Genomic DNA, 20,411 nt, shown 5'->3' on the forward strand with positions numbered 1-20,411 from the left:
CTATATAATTACTTTGCGCATCATTTTTTGTTTTCCTAATGACTGGGGTTTCCCACCCCAACTAGAATGTAAGCTCCATGAGAGCAGAGATGTTTGGCTGATGCCTAAATAGTATCTGGGACGTATTAGGCACATAATTGAGATTGACCAGTATTCATCAGCATATAATAAGAACTAACACTTGTATAACAGTCACCCACGTATGGTGTGCTCTTATAAACATTTACAAATATTAGCTCCTTTATCCTTACAGCAGCTCTATGAGGTAGGGGCTATTCTTTTTTTTTTCAGTATATGAAATTTATTGTCAAATTGGTTTCCATACAACAGCCAGTGCTCATCCCAAAAGGTGCCCTCCTCAATACCCATCACCCACCCTGCCCTCCCTCCCACCCCCCACCAACCCTCAGTTTGTTCTCAGTTTTTAACAGTAGGTAGGGGCTATTCTTACGTCCATTTTGCAGATGAGGAACTGAGGCACAGAGAGGTTAAGTGACTTGCCAAGGAACAGGTAGGAAGTGGTGGACCCAGGATGTGAACCCATACTTCTAACCACGATGTTGTTGTCATCTAGTGAGAGCCTACTCCGGGCTTGGCACTGTCTGGGCACAGATTATAGCAATGAATGAAACAGAGTGTCTCTGCTTTGGATTAATAGAGCTTTGAGAAATGATCAAATGCAAAGGATATATCTTGGCAGATCCAGGTTTGGACAGAGGATTGGTAAAAGCCATCTCAGGATTAATTGGGGGAATCTGAGTATGACCTGAGTATTTATTATATTCATGAATTATTGTTCATTTTTTAGGTATGATAATGGTGCTGTGGGTATGTAGGAATATGCTCATTTTAAAAAAATTTTTTTAACATTTTTTATTTATTTTTGAGAGACAGAGACAGAGTGTGAGCGGGGGAGGGACAGAGGGAGAGGGAGACAAAGAATTAAAAGTAGGCTCTAGGCTCTGAGCTGTCGGCACAGAGCCCGATGCGGGGCTCGAACCCATGAGCCGTGAGATCATGACCTGAGCGGGAGTCGGACGCTTAACCGACTCACCCATAGGAACATGCTCATTTTTAAAGCTGCATGTTAAAGCATGAAGGGATGAAATGTCCTTAGGTCTATATTTTAAAACACTTCAATAAAAAGTGATGACACAAAAATGGCAAAGTTTAATTGTTATTAAATCTAGGTGAAGGACAAATGGTCATTCCTGGACTGTTTCCTCTTTGGATATCTCCATAATAAAAGGGTTTTTAAAAACCCGGGGAAAAGGAGCAGACATTTTTTAAAAGTCACTGCCTTCATGGAGCCTAGCTTCTTGTGAGAAGATGGAGGTCACAGTGGTTGGCTCACTGGGGGCCTTGTCTTCTGTGCGCGCTCTGGTCTGTGAAATGCAATTGCCGTCTCATCTGCAAAACTTTCCACCCAACGCCAAGTGAGGCAGAACTCTCAGCGACAGTCTGGGAAGCCATGCTTACCTGCTCGTTTTCCTTCTTTCATCTCCCACCATATTATTCTTCATGATGTCCAAAATCTTCAAAACTTCAGTTTCAGAGCAAAGTTTGAAAATCATGTTCTCAATTCGATCCAAATCCACAAAGTTGGATCCTTCCCATCTCAGACCCTGACCCTGCACATTGTTGCATCATAGTGGATCACAGTGTATTTTTTATGTCTGTTCGACTGAGAAAGCATCCATTGTATGGAATTAAGAGATGGAATCCTTTTCAAGCAATGGGATGCGTTTATTTTCCCTGCTCCACAGCCCGTATCGTGCTTGTAAGGAGGTCCTTTGATCTGAACAGTGTAGGGGTTTGCTCACCAGATACTACAAGAAAATCAAATGCTCTCGTGGCCCCTAAACTTTTTCTCCTTCTCTTCTTCCCTCCATCTTCTCCTTTGTTGTTTTTATTTCAAACCCTGTAGCCTGAGGTGCCCCAAAGAGGGGCTGAGCTGGTGTTGATGAGGAGCAAAGATACACTGTGAAGAAAAGTCATCACAATACGGCTTTTTCGAAAGAAAAAGAAGATCAATAAGCAAATGTTTCTTTGCCCTCACAATATTACTGACCATATTCCCTATGCTTTTCATCCCTGTGACTTACTTTATAACTGCAAGTTTGTACCTCTTAATCCCCTTTATCCATTTTGCCCATCCCCCATCCACCTCTCCTCTGGTAACTACCAGTTTGTTCCCTGTATTTAAGAGTCTGGTATTTGTTGCTTCATTTGTTTTTTGTTTGTTTGTTTTTGTGTTTTTAAGATGCCATATGTAAGTGAAATCATATAGTATCTGCCTTTCTGTGTCTGACTTATTTCACTTAGCATAATACCCTCGAGGTCCACCCGTGTTGTCACAAATGGCAAGATCGCATTCGTTTTTATGGCTGAGCAATATCCCATTGTGTATATGTACCACATCTTCTTTGTTCATCCATCTATCGATGGACACTTGTGTTGCTTCCATATCCTGGCTGTTGTACATGATGCTGCAATAAACATAGGGGTGCCTGCATCTTTTTGAATGAATGTTTTCATTTTCTTAGGTAAATACCCAATAGTGGAGTTGCTGGATCATGTGGTAGTTCCATTTTTTAATTTTTTGAGGAAGCTCCGTACTGCTCTTCGCAGTGGTTGCACCAGTTTACATTCCTACCAACCGTGCACGTGGGTTCCCTTTTCTCCACGTGCTCTCCAACACGTGCTGTTTCTTACCTTTTCGAGTCTAGCCATTTTGACAGGTGGAAAGTGATAGTTCATTGCGGTTTTGAGTTGCATTTCCCTGGTGATCGGTGATGTTGATCATTTTTTCATGTGTTTATTGGTCATCTCTATGCCTTTTCTGCAAAAATGTCTATTCCGGATGCCCTGCCCATTTTCTTAATCAGATTGGGTTTTTTTAGTGTTTATATTTATAGTTCTTGACATATTTATTAGTTGTATAACCTCTTATTGAAAATATCATTTGAGAACATCTGCTCCCATTCAGTAGGTTGCCTTGTTTCTTTCGTGTTTTGGTTTTTTTGTTTTTTGTTTTTCTTTTTTGCTGATGGTTTCCTTTGCTGTGTAAAAGCTTTTCATTTTGGTGTAGTCCACATAACTTATTTTTGCTTTTGTTTCCCTTGCCTGAGGAGACCTTCTAGAAAAATGTTGCTAAGTCTGATGTATAAGAGATTACTGTCTGTTTTCTTCTAGGAATTTCATGGTTTCAGGTCTCCCATTTAGGTCATTAATTCATTTTGAGTTTATTTTTGCGTATGGTGTGAGAAAATGGTCCAGTTTCATTCTTTGGCATGTAGCTGTCCTCATAAACCATTCTTGATTATGAGTGTAATTATAATTGAGCAACTCCTAATTGTTTGTCATGCAAGTTTTTGGTGTTAAATGGAACTCCAAAGATCGTTATCTACTTTGGAGAAAGGAAGCTTAAAGAAGCAACCGGGGTTTACCTAGTCGAACAGGTTGGCAGTGGGCAATTAAAGGTGGTAATATCCCAGTTGGATTTCCCTGCTACTTAATAATATAAGCTTTTAAGTTGGTGTAGTAGGCTTGCGGGAACAGCTGGCAAAACAGCACTGTTTGTCATTGAGTTTACAATGCAAAATTAGGGCTATCTTGTATGCCAGCGGTTATGCATTTTTAAGCAGATGTCACTGATATTAGAAATAAAACAACAATAGGGATCTAGGCCCTCGAGGTAAAGTCAGGGTAGGAAACTGTCCATGCCCCTTTTAAATGAAGCTCACCCATGCTCACAGTCTTTAAAAGAACTCTAGGCTTACACACTGCACATAAGATTCCCTATCTTTATGATCATTCTCCAGGATTCAAAACTCTTCTGGGAAAATACGTTCTGGCTGTGGTTTTATTTTTTTCTGGAATCATAATAGCAGCTATACATTCGAGAGAGTCCTAGATTCAGATATTTTGTTTCCAAAGAGCCCCAATCTTCTACTTGTGGGCCACCAGTGACCCTCCTGAGATTCTTGGGGGAGAGGGGGAAAATTGAGCTGAAGCAGAGACTTACTAGTAAGGGAGGTGAGAAGTTTAAGCTCCCTTTATCATAGCACTCCCTTTTCTTTTCAGAACAGCCTTTATTATGATGTGGTATTTTCTGATCGATGGTCTGTCTCCCCTGACTAGAATGTAAGCTCTGAGAGCAGGGACCTGGCATCATTGATCACAGTGTGCCTCTGCCAATTCTTGGCACACAGATAGTGGCCAAATGAACTCCGTGTAAGAAGTGCCATGACCATGGTCAGAGTTGGCTGTTTTGCAAGTATAGTGGAGCCTGGACTGGTTTTACATGGGGGTGGGCACCCCCTTAGGGGTCCCTATGATGTCCTTTCTTCATTCCACAAGCATTTATGGAGAATCCCCTGGCAATATACAGCAGTGAACAAACTGACATGGCTTCTGCGCTCATTCAACTTCCATTCTAGTGAGAGAAGCTGACACTTAAAAAAAAATCTAGTTAGAAATTTTGCCAAGTGTGGTAAAGGAAAAATACGGATAATGCCATTATAAAAAGGGTACTGCATGATGGCTTCACAGCTTGGGGAAGATACTAAAAACCACTGACTGAACACTTAAAAAGGGTGAATTTTATGGTATATTAATTATACCTCAACAAAGTTATTGCCTACAAAGGGGTACCACGGTGGTTATGCCTACATTTCTGGGTTCATCATCCTGGCCCTGACACTTACTAGCTGTGTTCTCTTGGGCAATTTCTTTAACATTTCTGAATCTTGGTTTTTTCATCAATAAAATGAAGACAATAATAGCACGTCTTTCTAGAATCGTTCTGAAGGTTAAACAAGTTAATGTTCCAAAAGCACTGACAGGAGGTGAGCTATTATCACTTTTGGGGGGTTGGGAGGGAACAGGAATTAAAGAGCAAGAACACTCAACAGGCAAAATCAGTAACCTCTTGAACTCAATCCCTTGCCACTTGGAAACTTGCCTTCTAGGGCTCTGTTCCAAAATTCTGGCTTTGCACAGTGGCAGTATTATAGCCATTGGTTTATCTGAGGTGTGATTATTGCCAATTTAAAAAATTGGCAGCCATTTTTTGGAAGGCATTGGAAGGCATTCTGTTGTGATATATTTGCTTTCTGAAGAAAGCTGTCTTGTGGTAGGAACTCACCCTACCACGAACATAATTGAAACAATAGGCATGTTTTCTCATTTAGAACACAAAGCAAATTTCCTACCTTTGCTCTTAAAAAGTTTTTTCTAACAACTTTATTGAGCTATAACTCATATACCTTAAATTTATCCCTTTAAAGTGTACAATTCAAGGCACCTCGGTGGCTCAGTTGGTTAAGCGTCCAACTTTGGCTCAGGTCATGATCTCACGGTTTGTGAGTTCAAGCCCTGCGTCAGGCTCTATGCTGATCACTCAGAGCCTGGAGCCTGCTTCAGATTCTGTGTCTCCCTCTCTCCCTGCCCCTCTTCCCCTCTGCTCGCTCTCTCTCTCTCTCTCTGTCTCAAAAATAAATAATAAAACATTAAACAAAATAAAAACTAAAATGCTAAAAAAAAAAGTGCATAATTCAGCAGTGTTCAGTAGATTCACAGTGTTGTGCAACCACCTCCACTATTGAATTCCAGAACATTTTCATCATCCCCAAAAGATACTTGATATCCATTAGACGTCCCTCCCCATTCTTCCCTCCCCCTAGCTTCCACAACCACTAATCCCCTTTTTGTCTTTATGGGTATCTCTATGCCTACCTTTTTTCTTGGAAAGGCTTGTGGAAATGTACTGTGCTGTCTTTGGGGTTGCCAAAGTTTACCCTCAGATTCTAGAGGGAAAATAAATGATTTCTGATCAATTACAGCTGGAAGCAACCTAAGTTTAAAAAAGAAAAAGAAAATTTTAAGTCAAATCTCAACAGCTTCACAAATTGTAATTTTGAAACAATGCTTCCTAGTTCAATTAGATTTTATAGGAAATATTCTATTGGTAATTACAATAAACTAGACCAACTTGAGCATTTTTACTACTATGAAACTGTACTTGTTTACTAAGCATATGAACTTCTGAGTCTGATAATGACCACTATAGCATGAATAAAAAGCTCTATCTCTGGCTGAGTTTATATGACCCACGTCGGACAGAATTACTATACTATAAAATATTTCTTGGTAGAGAAAATATAGCATGTTGTATTGTTTTGTAAAACCAAATCACAGAATAGCCAATGTTAAATACATTCAAAATGCTTGTCCCTAAGCAGTTGACACTTACATTCTTTAAATGTCTGCTATTTTATATAACTGTAAAGACTTAAGGATCAAAGGTGGTTGAAGGTCTTTCTTACTAAGCAGTGGGCAGTTCCATGGCGGGGGTGGGGGTGGGCAATGTAAAAACAAAGTTATAAGAATGACTGTGTGTGTAATGTATGTCTTAAAACTTTTCATTTGAGGGGCACCTGGGTTACTCAGTTGGCTGAGCGCCAGACCCTTGATTTCGGCTCATCATGATATCACATTTCATGAGTTTGAACTCTGCTGGGCATGGAGCCTGCCTAAGATTCTCCCTCTCTTGCTCTGTCGCGCACTCTCTCTCTCTCTCTCTCCCCCCCCACCCCCCTCTCTCGTGAGCACATGCTCTATAACAAACTAAAACTTTTCATTTGAAAGTAGATTCCACTTTTTTAAATTGGTCAACATAATTAGGATCAATTAAACTCAACCATAATGACCCAATCTCTTGACTCTACTGTGATGCCCACTTTTGTAAAATTTTCATTAGAAAGCAATTTATGGACGTTTGGTTTTGTTCCAACGCGTAAAGAGCTTGGAAGTTATTGTGAGGATGGGAGTGATAAGAAGAACCTCAACACACTGAAAAGCAATTCTTTTTTGATCTGTCAGAGAATCCAGATCACAGGGAAAACTACTGCCTTGAAAACTGGAGAGAGACTGAGACAGACAGACCCTGCTAAAGCTCCAGAATGGAAGCCTGCTGCTGGAGCTGGTATTGGCAAGAAGAGTTAAATTCCACTTAACAAATGGCCAGAGGCTCAATGTGTATTAACTTGAGCTGTAAAAACTCAGTGGGGCCGGAGCGCCTGGGTGGCTCAGTCAGTTGGTCGTCTGTCTTCAGCTCGGGTCACGATCTCACGGGCCAGGCCCGTGAGTTCGAGCCCCACGTGGGGCTCTGTGCTGACAGCTCAGAGCCTGGAGCCTGCTTCGGATTCTGTGTCTCCCTCTCTCTCTGCCCCTCCCCCTCTTACACTCTGTCACTCTCAAAAATAAATAAACGTTAAAAAAAAAATTAAAAAAACAAAAACAAAAAGCCTCAGTGGGGCCAAAGCTTGGGGGCGGGGTAAAACTTTCATGACTACCTTCAGGGGCCTCACTGTATTCCCACCGGAAGACACAGAAAAATCACCTCCTGTTTCTGGCAGGGGGAAGGGAAAAGAAACCACTTCCAACTACTCCCAGAGAGTTCTGTTATTTGTTCTGTTCTCTGTAATGAAGGCCAGCTCTCAAGGAAAATTATTATCTGACCCGAGGAAGGGCAAGTAGCTAACTCCAGGCCCTTCCAGTCTTCCTGTCTCACCTAAAAGGGGGAAATTCCAAGAAAAAGTAGTGAAGGTAACAGTTCAGAGGCACAGACCCACTGAAAGACGGAGGCCTGATCAAGGAGTATTGAATGCTTCCCCTCAACACACTTAAATCTACAGAGGATTACAGATGAGAGGACTTCGGGCTCAGGCCTATTTAGGAAGAAGTTTCTAGGAAAAATCAAAGACCCCAGGGGAGACAAAAACAAAGACGATTGAAGAAATGGAAGCCTCAGACACCTACAGTTACAGCAAACAGTATACAGCACAATTTGTAGCCAGATAAAGACTCATTTACCTCACTTCCTGTTACCTATACATCATGTCCAGCTTTCAAAAAAAAAAAAAAGAAAACATGACAAGGCATGCTAAAAGGCAAGAAAAAAAAAAGGTTTGAAGAGACAAAGCCAACATCAGAATCAGATATAACAGATTTTGGAAGTATCAGACCAGGAATTTAAAATCACTGTGATTAATAAGCTAAGGGCTCTAAATAGACAGCATGCAAGAACAGATGTTTAATGTAAGCAGAAACCTTGAAACTCAAAGAATATAAAGAAAATGCTAGAAATCAAAACACCATAAGAAATGGAGAATACTTTTGACGGGTTTATTAATAGGACACAGCCAAAGAAAGAATCCATGAGCTTGAAAAAATGTCAATAGAAGTTACCCAAACTGAAATGGAAAGAGAAAAAGGACTGAACAAAACAGAACAGAATGTCCAGGAACTGGGACACGATTATAAAAGGTGTAACATACATATATATAATGAGAATATCAGAAAAAGAAAGAAGAAAGGAGCGGAAGACATATTTGAGTAATGGTGGCTGAGAATTTTCCAAAATTAATGACAGACACTAAACCACAGATCCAGAGAGTTCAGAGAATACCAAGCTAGGATAAATCCTGAAAAACTATACCTAGGCATATCCTATTCAAACTATGAAAAACTAAGAGCAAACAGAAAATCTCGAAAGAAGACAAAGAAAAAAAATCCCAACTTAACCTATAGAAGAGAGGTATAAATTGTATCAGACGTCCCTTCATAAGCCATGCAAGCAAGAAAGCAGAGTGAAATATTTGAAGTGTGGAAAGATAAAACACACCAACCTGGAATTCTGTATCTAAGTAAAATTATCCTTCAAAAACAAAGGGGAAATAAAGATCTCCTCAGATAGATGAACACTAAGGGAATTCGTCACCAGAGTCTTGCAAGAAATGTCACCAGAAGCTCTTCAGAGAGAAGGAAAATGATACAGGTTGGATAACAGGATACGTAAAGCAGGAAGAAAATCCAGGGGCCTCACCATATGTCCTTCCTTGGGTCCCAGGGCCCCCTAACTGGTCTGATTTCTTTCTAAGTCTTCATAAACTTGTTTTATAGATAACGTCTAGGATTTTTAGCTGTATTTATCAGAAGGAATAGGGAGAAGTATGTCTACACCATCTTCTTAGAAGTGAAACTCTCTTCATGGATTTCCTTAAAAAAATATTTTTTAATGTTTATTTTGAGAGAGAGAGAACCGGTGAGTAGGGAAGGTGCAGAGAGAGGGAGAGAAGAGAATCCCAAGCAGGCTCCACACTGTCAGCACAGAGACCAATGTGGGGCTCAAATCCAAAAATCGTGAGATCAGGACCCGAATCAAAACCAAGGGTCTGACGCTTAACTGCCTGAGCCACCCAGGTGCCCCTCTATTTGTGTATTTCTTATCTTTTTACCTCTGTTTATTATGTATTTAGAAGTGAATTTGAATTGAGATATAATTTTGCATCCTGCTTTCTTCCTCCTCAACATATACTGTGAGAATTTTTCCATGTCATTAAATTTCTTGGATAATATCAGTTTTAATAGCTATGTAATACACACATAGATGTGTTATCGATTTTTTTAAAAAAACTTAATGTCCATTTATTTTTGAGAGACAGACACAGAGTGGGAGCGGGGGAGGGGCAGCGAGAGACAGGGAGACACAGAATCCAAAGCAGGCTCCAGGCTCTGAGCTGTCTCCAGCACAGAGGCTGATATGGGGCTCGAACCCACGAACTGTGAGATCATGACCTGAGCCAAAGTCGGTCACTTAACAAATTGAGCCACCTGGGAGCCCCAGATGTGTTATAGATTTAATCATGCTTTTACTATTAACATTTAAGGTTATTTCCACATTTATTGGTATTAAATAGAACACTGAAATTAACAAACATACACAGATTCATGTCTCTCTCTTTTCATTTCCTAGGACAAATTCCTAGAAGTACAACCACTAAATTAAAAAAAATGAATTAAAAAGCTTCTCGCACATGTTGAGAAGCTGCCTTTTAGAACTTCGTGCCAACTTACACCTTTAGTGGTAAAACAAAAGTATGCCCGTCCTACTGCTACCTCATCAGCACTGATTATTAGAATGGTTTAAATGATTTGTTGTGCTAATTTGTAAGGAAAAAACAGTAATATATTGTTTAATTTGCATTTCTCTGGCTTACCAGTGAGATTGAACATTTTTCACGTTTACTGGTTATTTGCATTTCTATCTCTGTGAGTAGTTTGTTGTCCTCTGTCAACTTTTTTTTTTTTTTGTATTGGCATGAATACTTTTTAAAAATTTTTAAAAAGAATGTTAGCAATTTTTGTGTCATGGCTGTTGCAAACGTTTTTCTGGTTTGTTATTTTTTCATTTTCTGATGCTTTTTAAAAAAATTTATTTTTTACTAAAAATTTTTTTTAAGTTTTTAAATTTATTTTTGAGAGACAGAGCGCACAAGCAGGAGAGGGGCAGAGAGAGACAGGGAGACACAGAATCCGAAGCAGGCTCCGGGCTCTGAGCTGTCTCCAGCACAGAGCCAGATATGGGGCTCGAACCCACGAACCGTGAGATCATGACCTGAGCTGAAGTTGGATGCTCAACTGGCTGAGCCACCCAGCTGCCCGTTTAAAAAAATGTTTGACCCACAGAGAAATGGAAAGAGCAGTTAGCATCCAAATACCTTTCATGTAGATTACCAAGTGTTACCATCTTGCTCCCTGTGCTTCACCTCTGTATGACCAGGATGTAGTCCTAGTCTATACAAGTGGGATTTGTGTACTGCCGTGTAACAACCCAGAATGGATGGGCTCCAGGATGCTTCATTTACTGAGGGAAATCTACCTTCTAATGTACGCTGGCCGTGTAATGCAAACCTCTTCTTTCTCTCTCACTGCTTCTCACCATCATCTATTTGCTTTGTTCTTGTCTCCCCTTCTCAAACACTGGCACAACAGAATATAAAATGAAGATCTCTGTGCGGTTCTGAGAGTGTTGGTACAGATGGTAGTCAACCTCCCAGTGTCAATGAGCAAAGCGAGGTCGTTAAGAGCAGTGTGAGCAGATATTACGAGCAATAAAATCCACGAAAGCCAATCATGTGAGAGGAAGAACCACACTTTGACACAGACGAATCACGGCCAAAGTGGGGACAGTGGTGAAACATATTCGGAAAACAATACAGAAGCTTTTTTTAGCTCTTTGGAGAAAATATGCCACTTTGGATAATGTCCTCATCATTGTTTTCTGAATGACTGCTAAGAAAATCTTGCATTTGGGGGGCACCCATTGTTAGCACTCTGTGTCCCTACCGGTTTTTGTTTCTACCGGACACAATGACCAGATTTTCCCTTCTTGCTAAAATGTAAACCATCTTTTGTGAAAATTAGGCTTCTTGGTTTCCAGGAAGCCACGGCGTGGGAGAATGCTCCATTGCACACATGTGACCAGACTCAAGTCTGGGCCTCACCATCAACGACCAATGTGACCTGGGATGGCTGTGATCCTCAGCATGCACATTTTTAAAAGGAAAGGGTAAATATCTGCCTCATGGGGTAAAACAAAGTCCTCTGCAAACTGTCAAGTGTTAGGAAAATTGTGACAAGATGAAATCCACACTGATAATGAAAATGAAGATGATGGCTATTGTATCTGGTCTGTTCTAAGTCATTTTTAAGGTATGTCCAGGGACAATAGTCATTTGGAATAAACTCTCCCAGTTTCCTTGGTTTCCATAGTTAACATGAAGCCCCAAATATCGGAACAATGTTGATTCCCAGTTACTCATAGCAACCGTGCTTGCCGTCCAAGGAGCAACAGAGATGCACAGTTCTGATTAAATGGCACCCCTTTCAGAAGGAGTTGCTGGTCTGGACTCCTGGCCTCTGACACTCCACCAGACTCACAGTTTAAGTGAACAGTGACAGTCCTACCAGCATGACTCCCAGGTGCCACGCTGGGCTCATTCCTAGTGCAAGAGGCTTACTCCAACCCTCCAGAGCAATGGGGTAGCTGAATTTCCAGGACTAGGCCCTTGACCAGATAGAGGCAGGCCCTCTCAGTGGCCAAGGAATACTGATTCCAGGGAGCTATGCTTGTCCTGGGATTCCAAGCACAAATTAATCTGCATTCGGGATGCCAAGGGTGTTTGTTAAAATGCAAATTCCAGGACCATCTGGGAGCCAGTGAAACCAAAGTTTAAGAACCATCATTCTAGTCCTGTGGCCTCTCACACAGGATGTCCACATCCCAGGCAATCCATAAAATAATGCCATTGGTTGTGTGATGAGAACATAAGAACTTTTTTTTTTTTACATCAAATAAGAAATATAGAAAATAAGAAATTACTGTGTGCTGCTATTTAATATTCAGCTTGTCCCTGGATCCCTCATGTGGTCATGTCACCTGTGGTTCTGGAGGCCTTCTGGGAGCGGGGACTCCAAACCACAAAGGCACGAACGGCGGGGTCTGCACTGGTACACATTTTTTCACAGCGTTAGAATACACTGTAGTTTACTCATGAAATGGGTTTATGGGTTCTATTACGTAGTTTTCACTCAAGCCTGAAAAAATGGACCAGTGTCTTAAAAAGATTCCTGCAAAAAAAACCACCCTGTATCTTGAAGATAATGATAAGGAGCATCAGTGAAAAATAAGAAAATGCCAGAATCGACACGTACTCGTGGGGTGAGCTTTTCTTCAGCCACGCTAGAGAGTGCAAATGATGGTAAACCAATCAAATTTATGACAAGTCAGCCAAATCCATCCCCCCCCCCCCCCCCCCGCCCGAAAACTTAAAAGTTATCCAGAAGACTAACTGAAATACGGACTTCCATTCAACCAGCATCTCTGATGAATCTCCACTAAGCATAGAATATGTTTCGGGTTATTAGCTACAGCCAGTATAAAGCCATCGTGATTAACAAGATAAAACAACCAGAATATTCTAATTAGTAGCCTTTTTTAGCAAAAGAAGTTTTGTACTGTTAATATAGTAAAGTATTTTAAACTGTTTAATCTTTGTCTCATTTAAATATTTGTCGGTGTATTTTATAGTGTATTCACGCCATATGATAAGTATACAATTTATAAATAAATACATATTATAGATGCATGCCCGAATTTTTAAACTGATGGTCATGGGGGATAAAAGGCCAGGTTCAGCTTGTTCCAGCTCGAAACTGTAATAAACTGTCTTCTTCTCTGACCTCCTGATCAGTGTTGAGATAAGTAACCTGTCTCTCAGTGAGTCATGCCATCCATCATGAAAAAACACCTTCTTACTTGGGTGTTACAAGAACTTTGTCATGGAACCTCAGAAGAAAAACGGAGTGAATTGGCCAGTCCCACTCCCCCCCCGGGCGTGAGCACCTGAAGGAATCCTGGGTTCTACAAACTGCTTTGCATAGAAAACTCCTAGCAGGATATGAACTCTGAAGCCACATCTATTCACGATGGTCTCGGGGGACACGCCTGCAAGTGCAGAATCTGGTGTGACTATCTACCAGGGAACACTCCCGTCATAGGCAACAGTTCCTGACTGCCCGGGGTCTCCTGTTTTCCATTTCCGTCTACCGTTGCTACTTCTTTTCCTCCCTGAGCCACTCCCTGTGACTCACACTTGGACTCCCAGGACCTGCCCCAGGCCTGCTTACTTTAAAGAGCCAATCTGGATTTTTCTCCAGTTTTTGACCTGGTTCCTTGCATTTCATTTTCAAATTGCACGCTACTTCAGCGCCACAGCTACGATGGATATACTCCCCCAGGCTTGCGAGGCTCATACAAAATTGCCAGGCTCCCATCTTCCTGCCAGGAGGGCCAGTGATTATATTATTGTATTGAATAGGAGAGAAAGGATCCAAGGACTACTTCTGGGAGCCAACTCCATGCCCCAATTAAGGGTGAAGGCTTCCTTCCCTCTTCCAGACCCTAGTAAGGGGCAAGGACACTCCTTGGCAAGGGAGAAGAACTGTAGAAGAAAGGTCTCTGCCCAAATGTTTCTGCTTGATTCTCTGTGGGTATAATTGCTACACAGTTTGCTCTTTTCAGCCATCTTAACTTGCATATAGCCCAGACTCTCTGTTCTTTGTCAGGACAGAAGAACCAAGAGAAAGCTGGATACAGGATGGGAGAACTTCATTGGAGTTGGTGACAGACCTCTTTTCCTGTTTACTCCCCACCCCCTCCATTATGAGGCTTTCTTACTTGATGTCTGTATGCATAATCTTTGGCCACAGCCTGCTGTCTGTTGGCTGCCATCTACAAAGGCCTCCCACTTGACCTTGTAGGGCTCCTTTGATTTCCAACTAAGCGTCAATATAAGTTGGGAAACTGACCTCCAATATTTTCTTCTCCAGGAACCCCTTCTATTATGTTCCTTCCTTACAGATTCCTTGTTTTAGAAGATTTATATAAACCTATTTTCAAGTCATTTTTTTATTCCCTAATTTAAAAATCAAAGCAATAAAATGACTAAAAACTAGACAGATGAGGGACAGTTGCGTCTACAAGGAATGATGGATGCCTGTGGCATTCCATGTGCAGGAAAGGGAGACTGATACAGTGGTACCCCAAAGCTCTGCTCCCCACTACTGAATGCTGGAACTTGGTTACGTCTGTAGATTTCCACGTTTCCTTGTGAACTACAGTGAAACCTTGGTTTGCGAGTATAATGTGTTCCGGAAACATGCTTGTAATCCAAAGCACTTATATATCAAAGCGAATTTCCCCATAAAGAACCATGGAAACTTGGATGATTCGTTCCACAACCCAAAAATATTCATAAAGGGGCACCTGAGTGGCTCAGTCAGTTAAGCATGTGACTTCGGTTCAGGTCATGATCTCTCAGTTTGAGTCCCACATTGGACTCTGTGCTGACGGCTTAGAGCCTGTAGCCTGCTTTGGGTTCTGTCTCTCTCTCTCTTTCTGTCTCTGCCCCTCTCCTCATTCTCTCTTTCTAAAATAAATATTTTAAAACCCACAAAACTATTCATATAAAAATGTTTACAATACCCTAATATAATACAAAATAATAAAGAAAACACAAAATATAAAGAAAAATAAACAAATTAACCTGCGCTTACCTTTGGAAACCTTCGTGGCTGGTATGAGGGAGACGAGAGAGGAGAGTTATTGTGTAGGACAACTTTCACTATCACTAATGGAATCACTGCTATCTATTGACTCAATGGAATCTTGTGTGTGTGTGTGTGTGTGTGTGTGTGTGTGTGTGTGCGCGCACGCAACATTAACAAGGAACCTATCCAATGACCCTTGCTTTTGCCTCTTTTTGAGGATTTTGTGGAAATGTGACATTGCATTGTCATTAAACAGATTCATTGCTCGCATTAATAGCCTTATTCAGGTGGTGCTTTTCACAAAACTGCACTGTTTCCCACATTTTACACATCTCCCTAATCTCATTTGAAGTGAGGGGTTCCTCGGCCTTTTTCTCCTCTTCCTTTGCAGACAGGATGAAGACGTAGACTTCTCATAAAATCTTGCAGTTTCGGCCACTCACATATCTTATTCGTATTTCTCAATGATTTCCTTCTTAACTTCCACTGTAATCATCTCCTTCTTACCGCCTTTCTTTCCAACCTTTTTCTGCAAGGGGCCATTGTATATGCTCACATGGATGTTGACTACAGTATAGTATTAATAAACTCCTGTCTGATACTGTATTTAATGTAACTGGCAATAAGGCAGCAGATGAAAGGGTTTATATCTGCAGGCAGCCTGACCTAGAATGAAGCAAAGCATTTCTAAGCTTACTCTTGTATGGAAAAGCAAAGGACTGTCCATAGGTGCTTTGAAGTGACAAAAAAATACACTAGTGCCTGTTGTGGGCGCCTTCAAGTGTTCTGAAAAATCACTGATTTCTGCCAAACACTGCAGTGTGAGACCAAGCATCCGAGCATGGGAGACGATCACCCACAGTCCCACAGAGAGAGAGAGAGAGAGAGAGAGAGAAGAACCATAAGGTCAGTTGCGATCATGTGACATTCGGCGTCACATACCACTCGTATTGCAAGCCATCACTCATTTATCAAGTTAAAATTTATTAGAAATGTTTGCTTGTCTTGTGGAACACTCATAGAACAAGTTACTTGTGATCCAACGTTGTACTGTATTTCTGAAACTGGACCCTACGATGCTTGGTACGTGTTTACGATGCAAATAGGGCCACAAGGTTTTTAAGCTTAGCACAAAACCTTCTTCTATATACACTCAAATTCAGGAGCCCTACCTGTAAGAGGGTCCAAAGTGAGGCAAGGCAATTTAACTCAAGTCTAATTTTAATAAATCATCTCTTAGGATGTATTACATTATGAATATTTCAAGCAAGTTTCATTATTTTTGTTTTATTTACCCTGGATACCAAAATCACCTTTACAATAAAGTACCTATTACATGCTAAAAACTGTGAAGAAAGTGCAATGTGACCTTAATAGTGTAAAAACAGACTTGCATTAAAATACCTCCTTTAGGAGTTGAATTTTGGATACCTTTTACTAAAGAAAACAGCCAAAACTAGGACCCTGAAACAATTGTCATGGTGTTAAGCATTAGAAGGTAATAAAAGTCACGCAGAATAAACCAAGCCCAAATTCTGCCATTAACTTCTTACGCAAAACTATTGAAAGTAGAATGGATATGAACAAAGCCAAGAAGATTTTGTCTTTATGGTCACCTGACCTGAGTGGGAAAGTTTGTTTTTTTTTTTTAATTTTTTTTTTTTTTAACGTTTATTTATTTTTGAGACAGAGAGAGACAGAGCGTGAACAGGGGAGGGGCAGAGAGAGAGGGAGACACAGAATCTGAAACGGGCTCCAGGCTCTGAGCTGTCAGCACAGAGCCCGACGCGGGGCTCGAACTCACGGACCGCGAAATCATGACCTGAGCCGAAGTCGGACGCTTAACCGACTGAGCCACCCAGGTGCCCCGAAAGATTTTTTTTAAATTGTACTTATTTTGTCCCCCCCGCCAATGGGTATTTTACTTACCATCTGGAAGCATGAGGAGAATATAAATTATCATCATTAATAGGAGTCGTTAACACATGATGGTTTACAACATTTAAATACTTCTCGATGTGAATCTGTTACAGAAAAGTGAAAGTTTAGGCTATGAGACTGGACTTAAGATACTCAGCTAATTTACTTCATTAGGGTAACACTCTGAATTGTGTGATTAAGCCAAAAGACACAACACGCTATGTGTTTATTACATGCCTAAGGTATCATTGGGCATCTCAGGGCTAAATGACTTTAACTGTCCCAAAAAGCATAATAAACAATTGAGACTCAAAGCCTGAGTGACCTGTAGTGCTCTTCACAAATTAAACCATGCACGATAGCCAGTAAATCGCTAAGCCAGGTAAGCTTACGAGGCAAGACAGACACCGAGTAATCTTTCCCTTATAGGGACTTCAAGCCAGCAGCTGAAGAAAGAATTTGGCCCTTAGGTTACAGATCATTTAAAATGGCCAACCCGAAAACTCCAGCTGGGTACAGCCCTGTCACCATCAGGTCATATAGGACAATGGTGTGCCAGTTTGATGAGGCAACAAAAACACACCACATCTCCCACAGCCTCTGGAGCTGAGCTGTGAAGCTGACAGCTCGTTAGAGTGAAAGGCTGAGACCAGAGCAGGGACAATGACAGTTAGAGGTCTCAAAGATGGAGATGGTCCTTATTTGGGCGCATGTGCTAAGAGATTTTTGTTTTATCAATGATTATTATCCTGGTCTGAAACTTGGGTTCTCCTCTGCCCTTCAACCCATGTATAATGATGAAGTCCCAATGTACTGTATTTCTGTTCCAACAGTGGTACATCTCTTTAGTTTTACCGACTGGCTTACAATATCACAAAAATGACTAATCTCAAAATACTTAAGCTAGCAGGGAAAAATACACTCTTGTTCTTTAGAATCTCAGTGAATCTGATAGAAACTCTCTGCAGGCATCGGTATGAATTCTTTTTTGTCTGGCATGTTGTTGGACGACTAATAGTTATTTTTAAAATTCTTAATTCTTTTTATCAAATCACGTGTTAGGGATTGTCACTGCATGATCTTACATTCCCAACACTTTAACTACTTTGATTTGCATCCTGGCACATTTCACAATCAGTTAATCATCATTTTAATGACAGGAACAGAATAAGAAAGCTGATGACCAGTCTAAATCCACCTCTGTTACAGAATTACACAGGGTCCTGTGAGAACCACAGTTCTTTTCTCCTAGAGGAATCTCCTTCCAGCGCTTTATTTAATATCTAAAGCTCTACTTACTTTTAACCCCATTTCAGTCCTTTTGATTGCGGTTTCAAGATTCCGAATGTCTAGAGTCTCTCCCTTTTCCTCAAGCGGGAAATTTGTTAATTTCTCCTTTAACTGATAAAGGTCTTCATGGACCTATAGGTTTAAATAATATAAAATATTGAGAGAATACATACAGAGTTCACCTAAAACATTCATTTTTTTTAAATGTTTATTTTTGAGAGAGAGTGAGCACACATGTGCGCGAGCAGGGGAGGGGCAGAGACAGACGGAGACAGCAGATCTGAAGCAGGCTCCGTGCTGACAGCAGAGAGCCCGATGTGGGGCTTGAACTCACGAACCATGAGATCATGACCTGAGCCAAAGTCGGACACTTAACCAACTGAGCCACCCAGGTACCCCCAATTATTTATTTTATTATTAAAAAAGTTTTAATGTTTATTTTTGAGAAAGAGAGAGACACAGCGTGAGCAGGGGAGGGGCAGAGAGACAGGGAGACACCGAATCGGAAGCAGGCTCCAGGTTCTGAGTTGTCAGCACAGAGCCCGACACCAGGCTCGAACTCATGAACCGCGAGACCATGACCTGAGCTGAAGTCGGAAGCTGAACTGACTGAGCCACCCACACGCCCCTGCAGTTATTTACTTTAAAGATTTCTTTTAAATAAAATTATTTATTTTTAAAGATTTTCAATTTTCTTGAATTGCTGGGGATAATCAGGGAGATTTTATGATGTTCCTTGGAAAGAGCGGTCTTGATGGTTCTAAGATAGTCTTTATTAGAATGTTTCACTGTTGTCTTTCAGATTTAAAAAAAACTAAGCTTCCATACAATGTTCTATTTTTCCTTCCCCCATTAGAAACAAACCCAAGGGTAAAACTACCACTCGAATGGCTTCTGCTTCTCACCTGGCAAAACAGTTGAGTTCACGACTCATATGAAATTTGCACCAAACTCGGATTCCTACTAATTGGCCAAGAGGTAAGAAAACAGAAAAGTTCTGGCAAAGAGAGGTTTTAGTGAAAGTAGAGCTTTTCAAAAGGGAATTGTAAATAGGTCAACAGGGCCCGCTGGTTTTCCGTTCTGGCTGGATCTTCCCCGTTTACTGCTCTGCAGAAGCGGCTCTTTCGGCGTGTGGCCTTGACTCTGTCTTACGTAGTCAGAATTGAAAATGATCCGTGAAGAAAAAGTGGCATACGTTACCACTTCAACGTTCTCCTTCAATCTGTATTTTCCTCGGAAACGATGAACACCTCTCTGAGGTCCGCCACCCTCGCGATAAAATGGGTGCTGTGAGATTAGGCATCCCCAGGTTCTCCGAATTCGTATTAGAAACCAAACTTCAATACATAAATACAGATGGCACTAATTATCGTGTGGGCTGCTGCCACAAGAAAAGCATTTTGTTATGCAAATTTATGAACCCAACACCTGTTTCAGCAATAGTGACACCAATAACAATCTGCAGACTGGGTTGCTGAAGGCATTTTGCAGCCCTTACCTTTTCTCTGGTAGTCTAACTGGACATACAGGGTGATCCCAGCCTGTGGTATCGATTACTTTGGAATATTCCCATGGAGCCAAGGACTCAAAAGATCAGCATTTGCATCTTTTCACTGATGGGCATCACAGTCTGGTAGACACATCTGGTCATTTGTACTCTGCACAAATTGTCATGGAAAGCCTTGAGGGCTCACAGATTGAAATCAGAACACACCTACCGTTTGCTCGTAGGCACTAAGGATGACGGTGTACTTCTTTCAATTGTTTTGTCCAAATTACGGCTGCAAGCTGGTTTACCGTCGATTGTCTAAAGGCATTTGGAAAGTACAAAGAAGCAGCTCAAGGGCGAGCCTCGCGTCCAGGCCCGCATTTCTTGGTTCATCCTTTGAATGCCCTGAATTTCCTTCTTGTAGCTCTAGTGTTTGTAGTATTATTTGTAGCTTCACATATCATTCTGTAATGTCTTTTGAAGCTGGTGGGGAATGAAACTGCCCTGGGTTATTTATCATGGAACCAAAGGGCTCTTTTGTTTGTTTGTCTGTTTCAGTCTCCCCTGTGTGGACAGTTACACTTCTTTCCAGAGTCATGCGATAATATGTAACGGCTCTAGTACATAGTAAGGGCAAGTGAACATAATTCCTTGCTCCATCACCAGTCACGTGACGTCCATGCACACCATCACATTTCCCCTGGTTTCTTTACCAAGGGGGAAAAAAAAAAAGAATTACTCTGCTTCATAGAAC

The 20,411-nt window shown here is 41.1% G+C and overlaps 2 protein-coding genes across 8 annotated transcripts in view; one reads left to right on the forward strand and one right to left on the reverse strand.

Moving 5' to 3' along the window:
* Positions 1 to 20,411, reverse strand: part of IQCH (IQ motif containing H) — a 213,408-nt gene that overhangs the window by 185,098 nt on the left and 7,899 nt on the right. For 6 of the 7 annotated variants that reach the window (XM_078448763.2, XM_078448761.2, XM_078448760.2 and 3 more), the window contains exons 2-4: positions 18,178 to 18,300; positions 16,888 to 16,982; positions 5,740 to 5,857 (exon numbers count right to left, since the gene is read on the reverse strand). In XM_078448763.2, the coding sequence (XP_078304889.2) occupies positions 5,740 to 5,857; positions 16,888 to 16,982; positions 18,178 to 18,300 (336 nt within the window). The remainder of the gene's footprint in view (positions 1 to 5,739; positions 5,858 to 16,887; positions 16,983 to 18,177; positions 18,301 to 20,411) is intronic. The other variant, XM_078448762.2, reaches the window with a different exon arrangement.
* The window catches only part of AAGAB (alpha and gamma adaptin binding protein), a 64,408-nt gene continuing 63,038 nt past the window's right edge, over positions 19,042 to 20,411 (forward strand). The window contains exon 1 of the mRNA XM_060621040.3: positions 19,042 to 19,146. The gene's annotated coding sequence lies outside the window, so the exon portion shown is untranslated. The remainder of the gene's footprint in view (positions 19,147 to 20,411) is intronic.

Source organism: Panthera onca, chromosome B3, assembly GCF_046562875.1.
Source record: "Panthera onca isolate mPanOnc1 chromosome B3, mPanOnc1 haplotype 2, whole genome shotgun sequence".
NCBI classification, from domain to species: Eukaryota; Metazoa; Chordata; class Mammalia; order Carnivora; family Felidae; genus Panthera; species Panthera onca.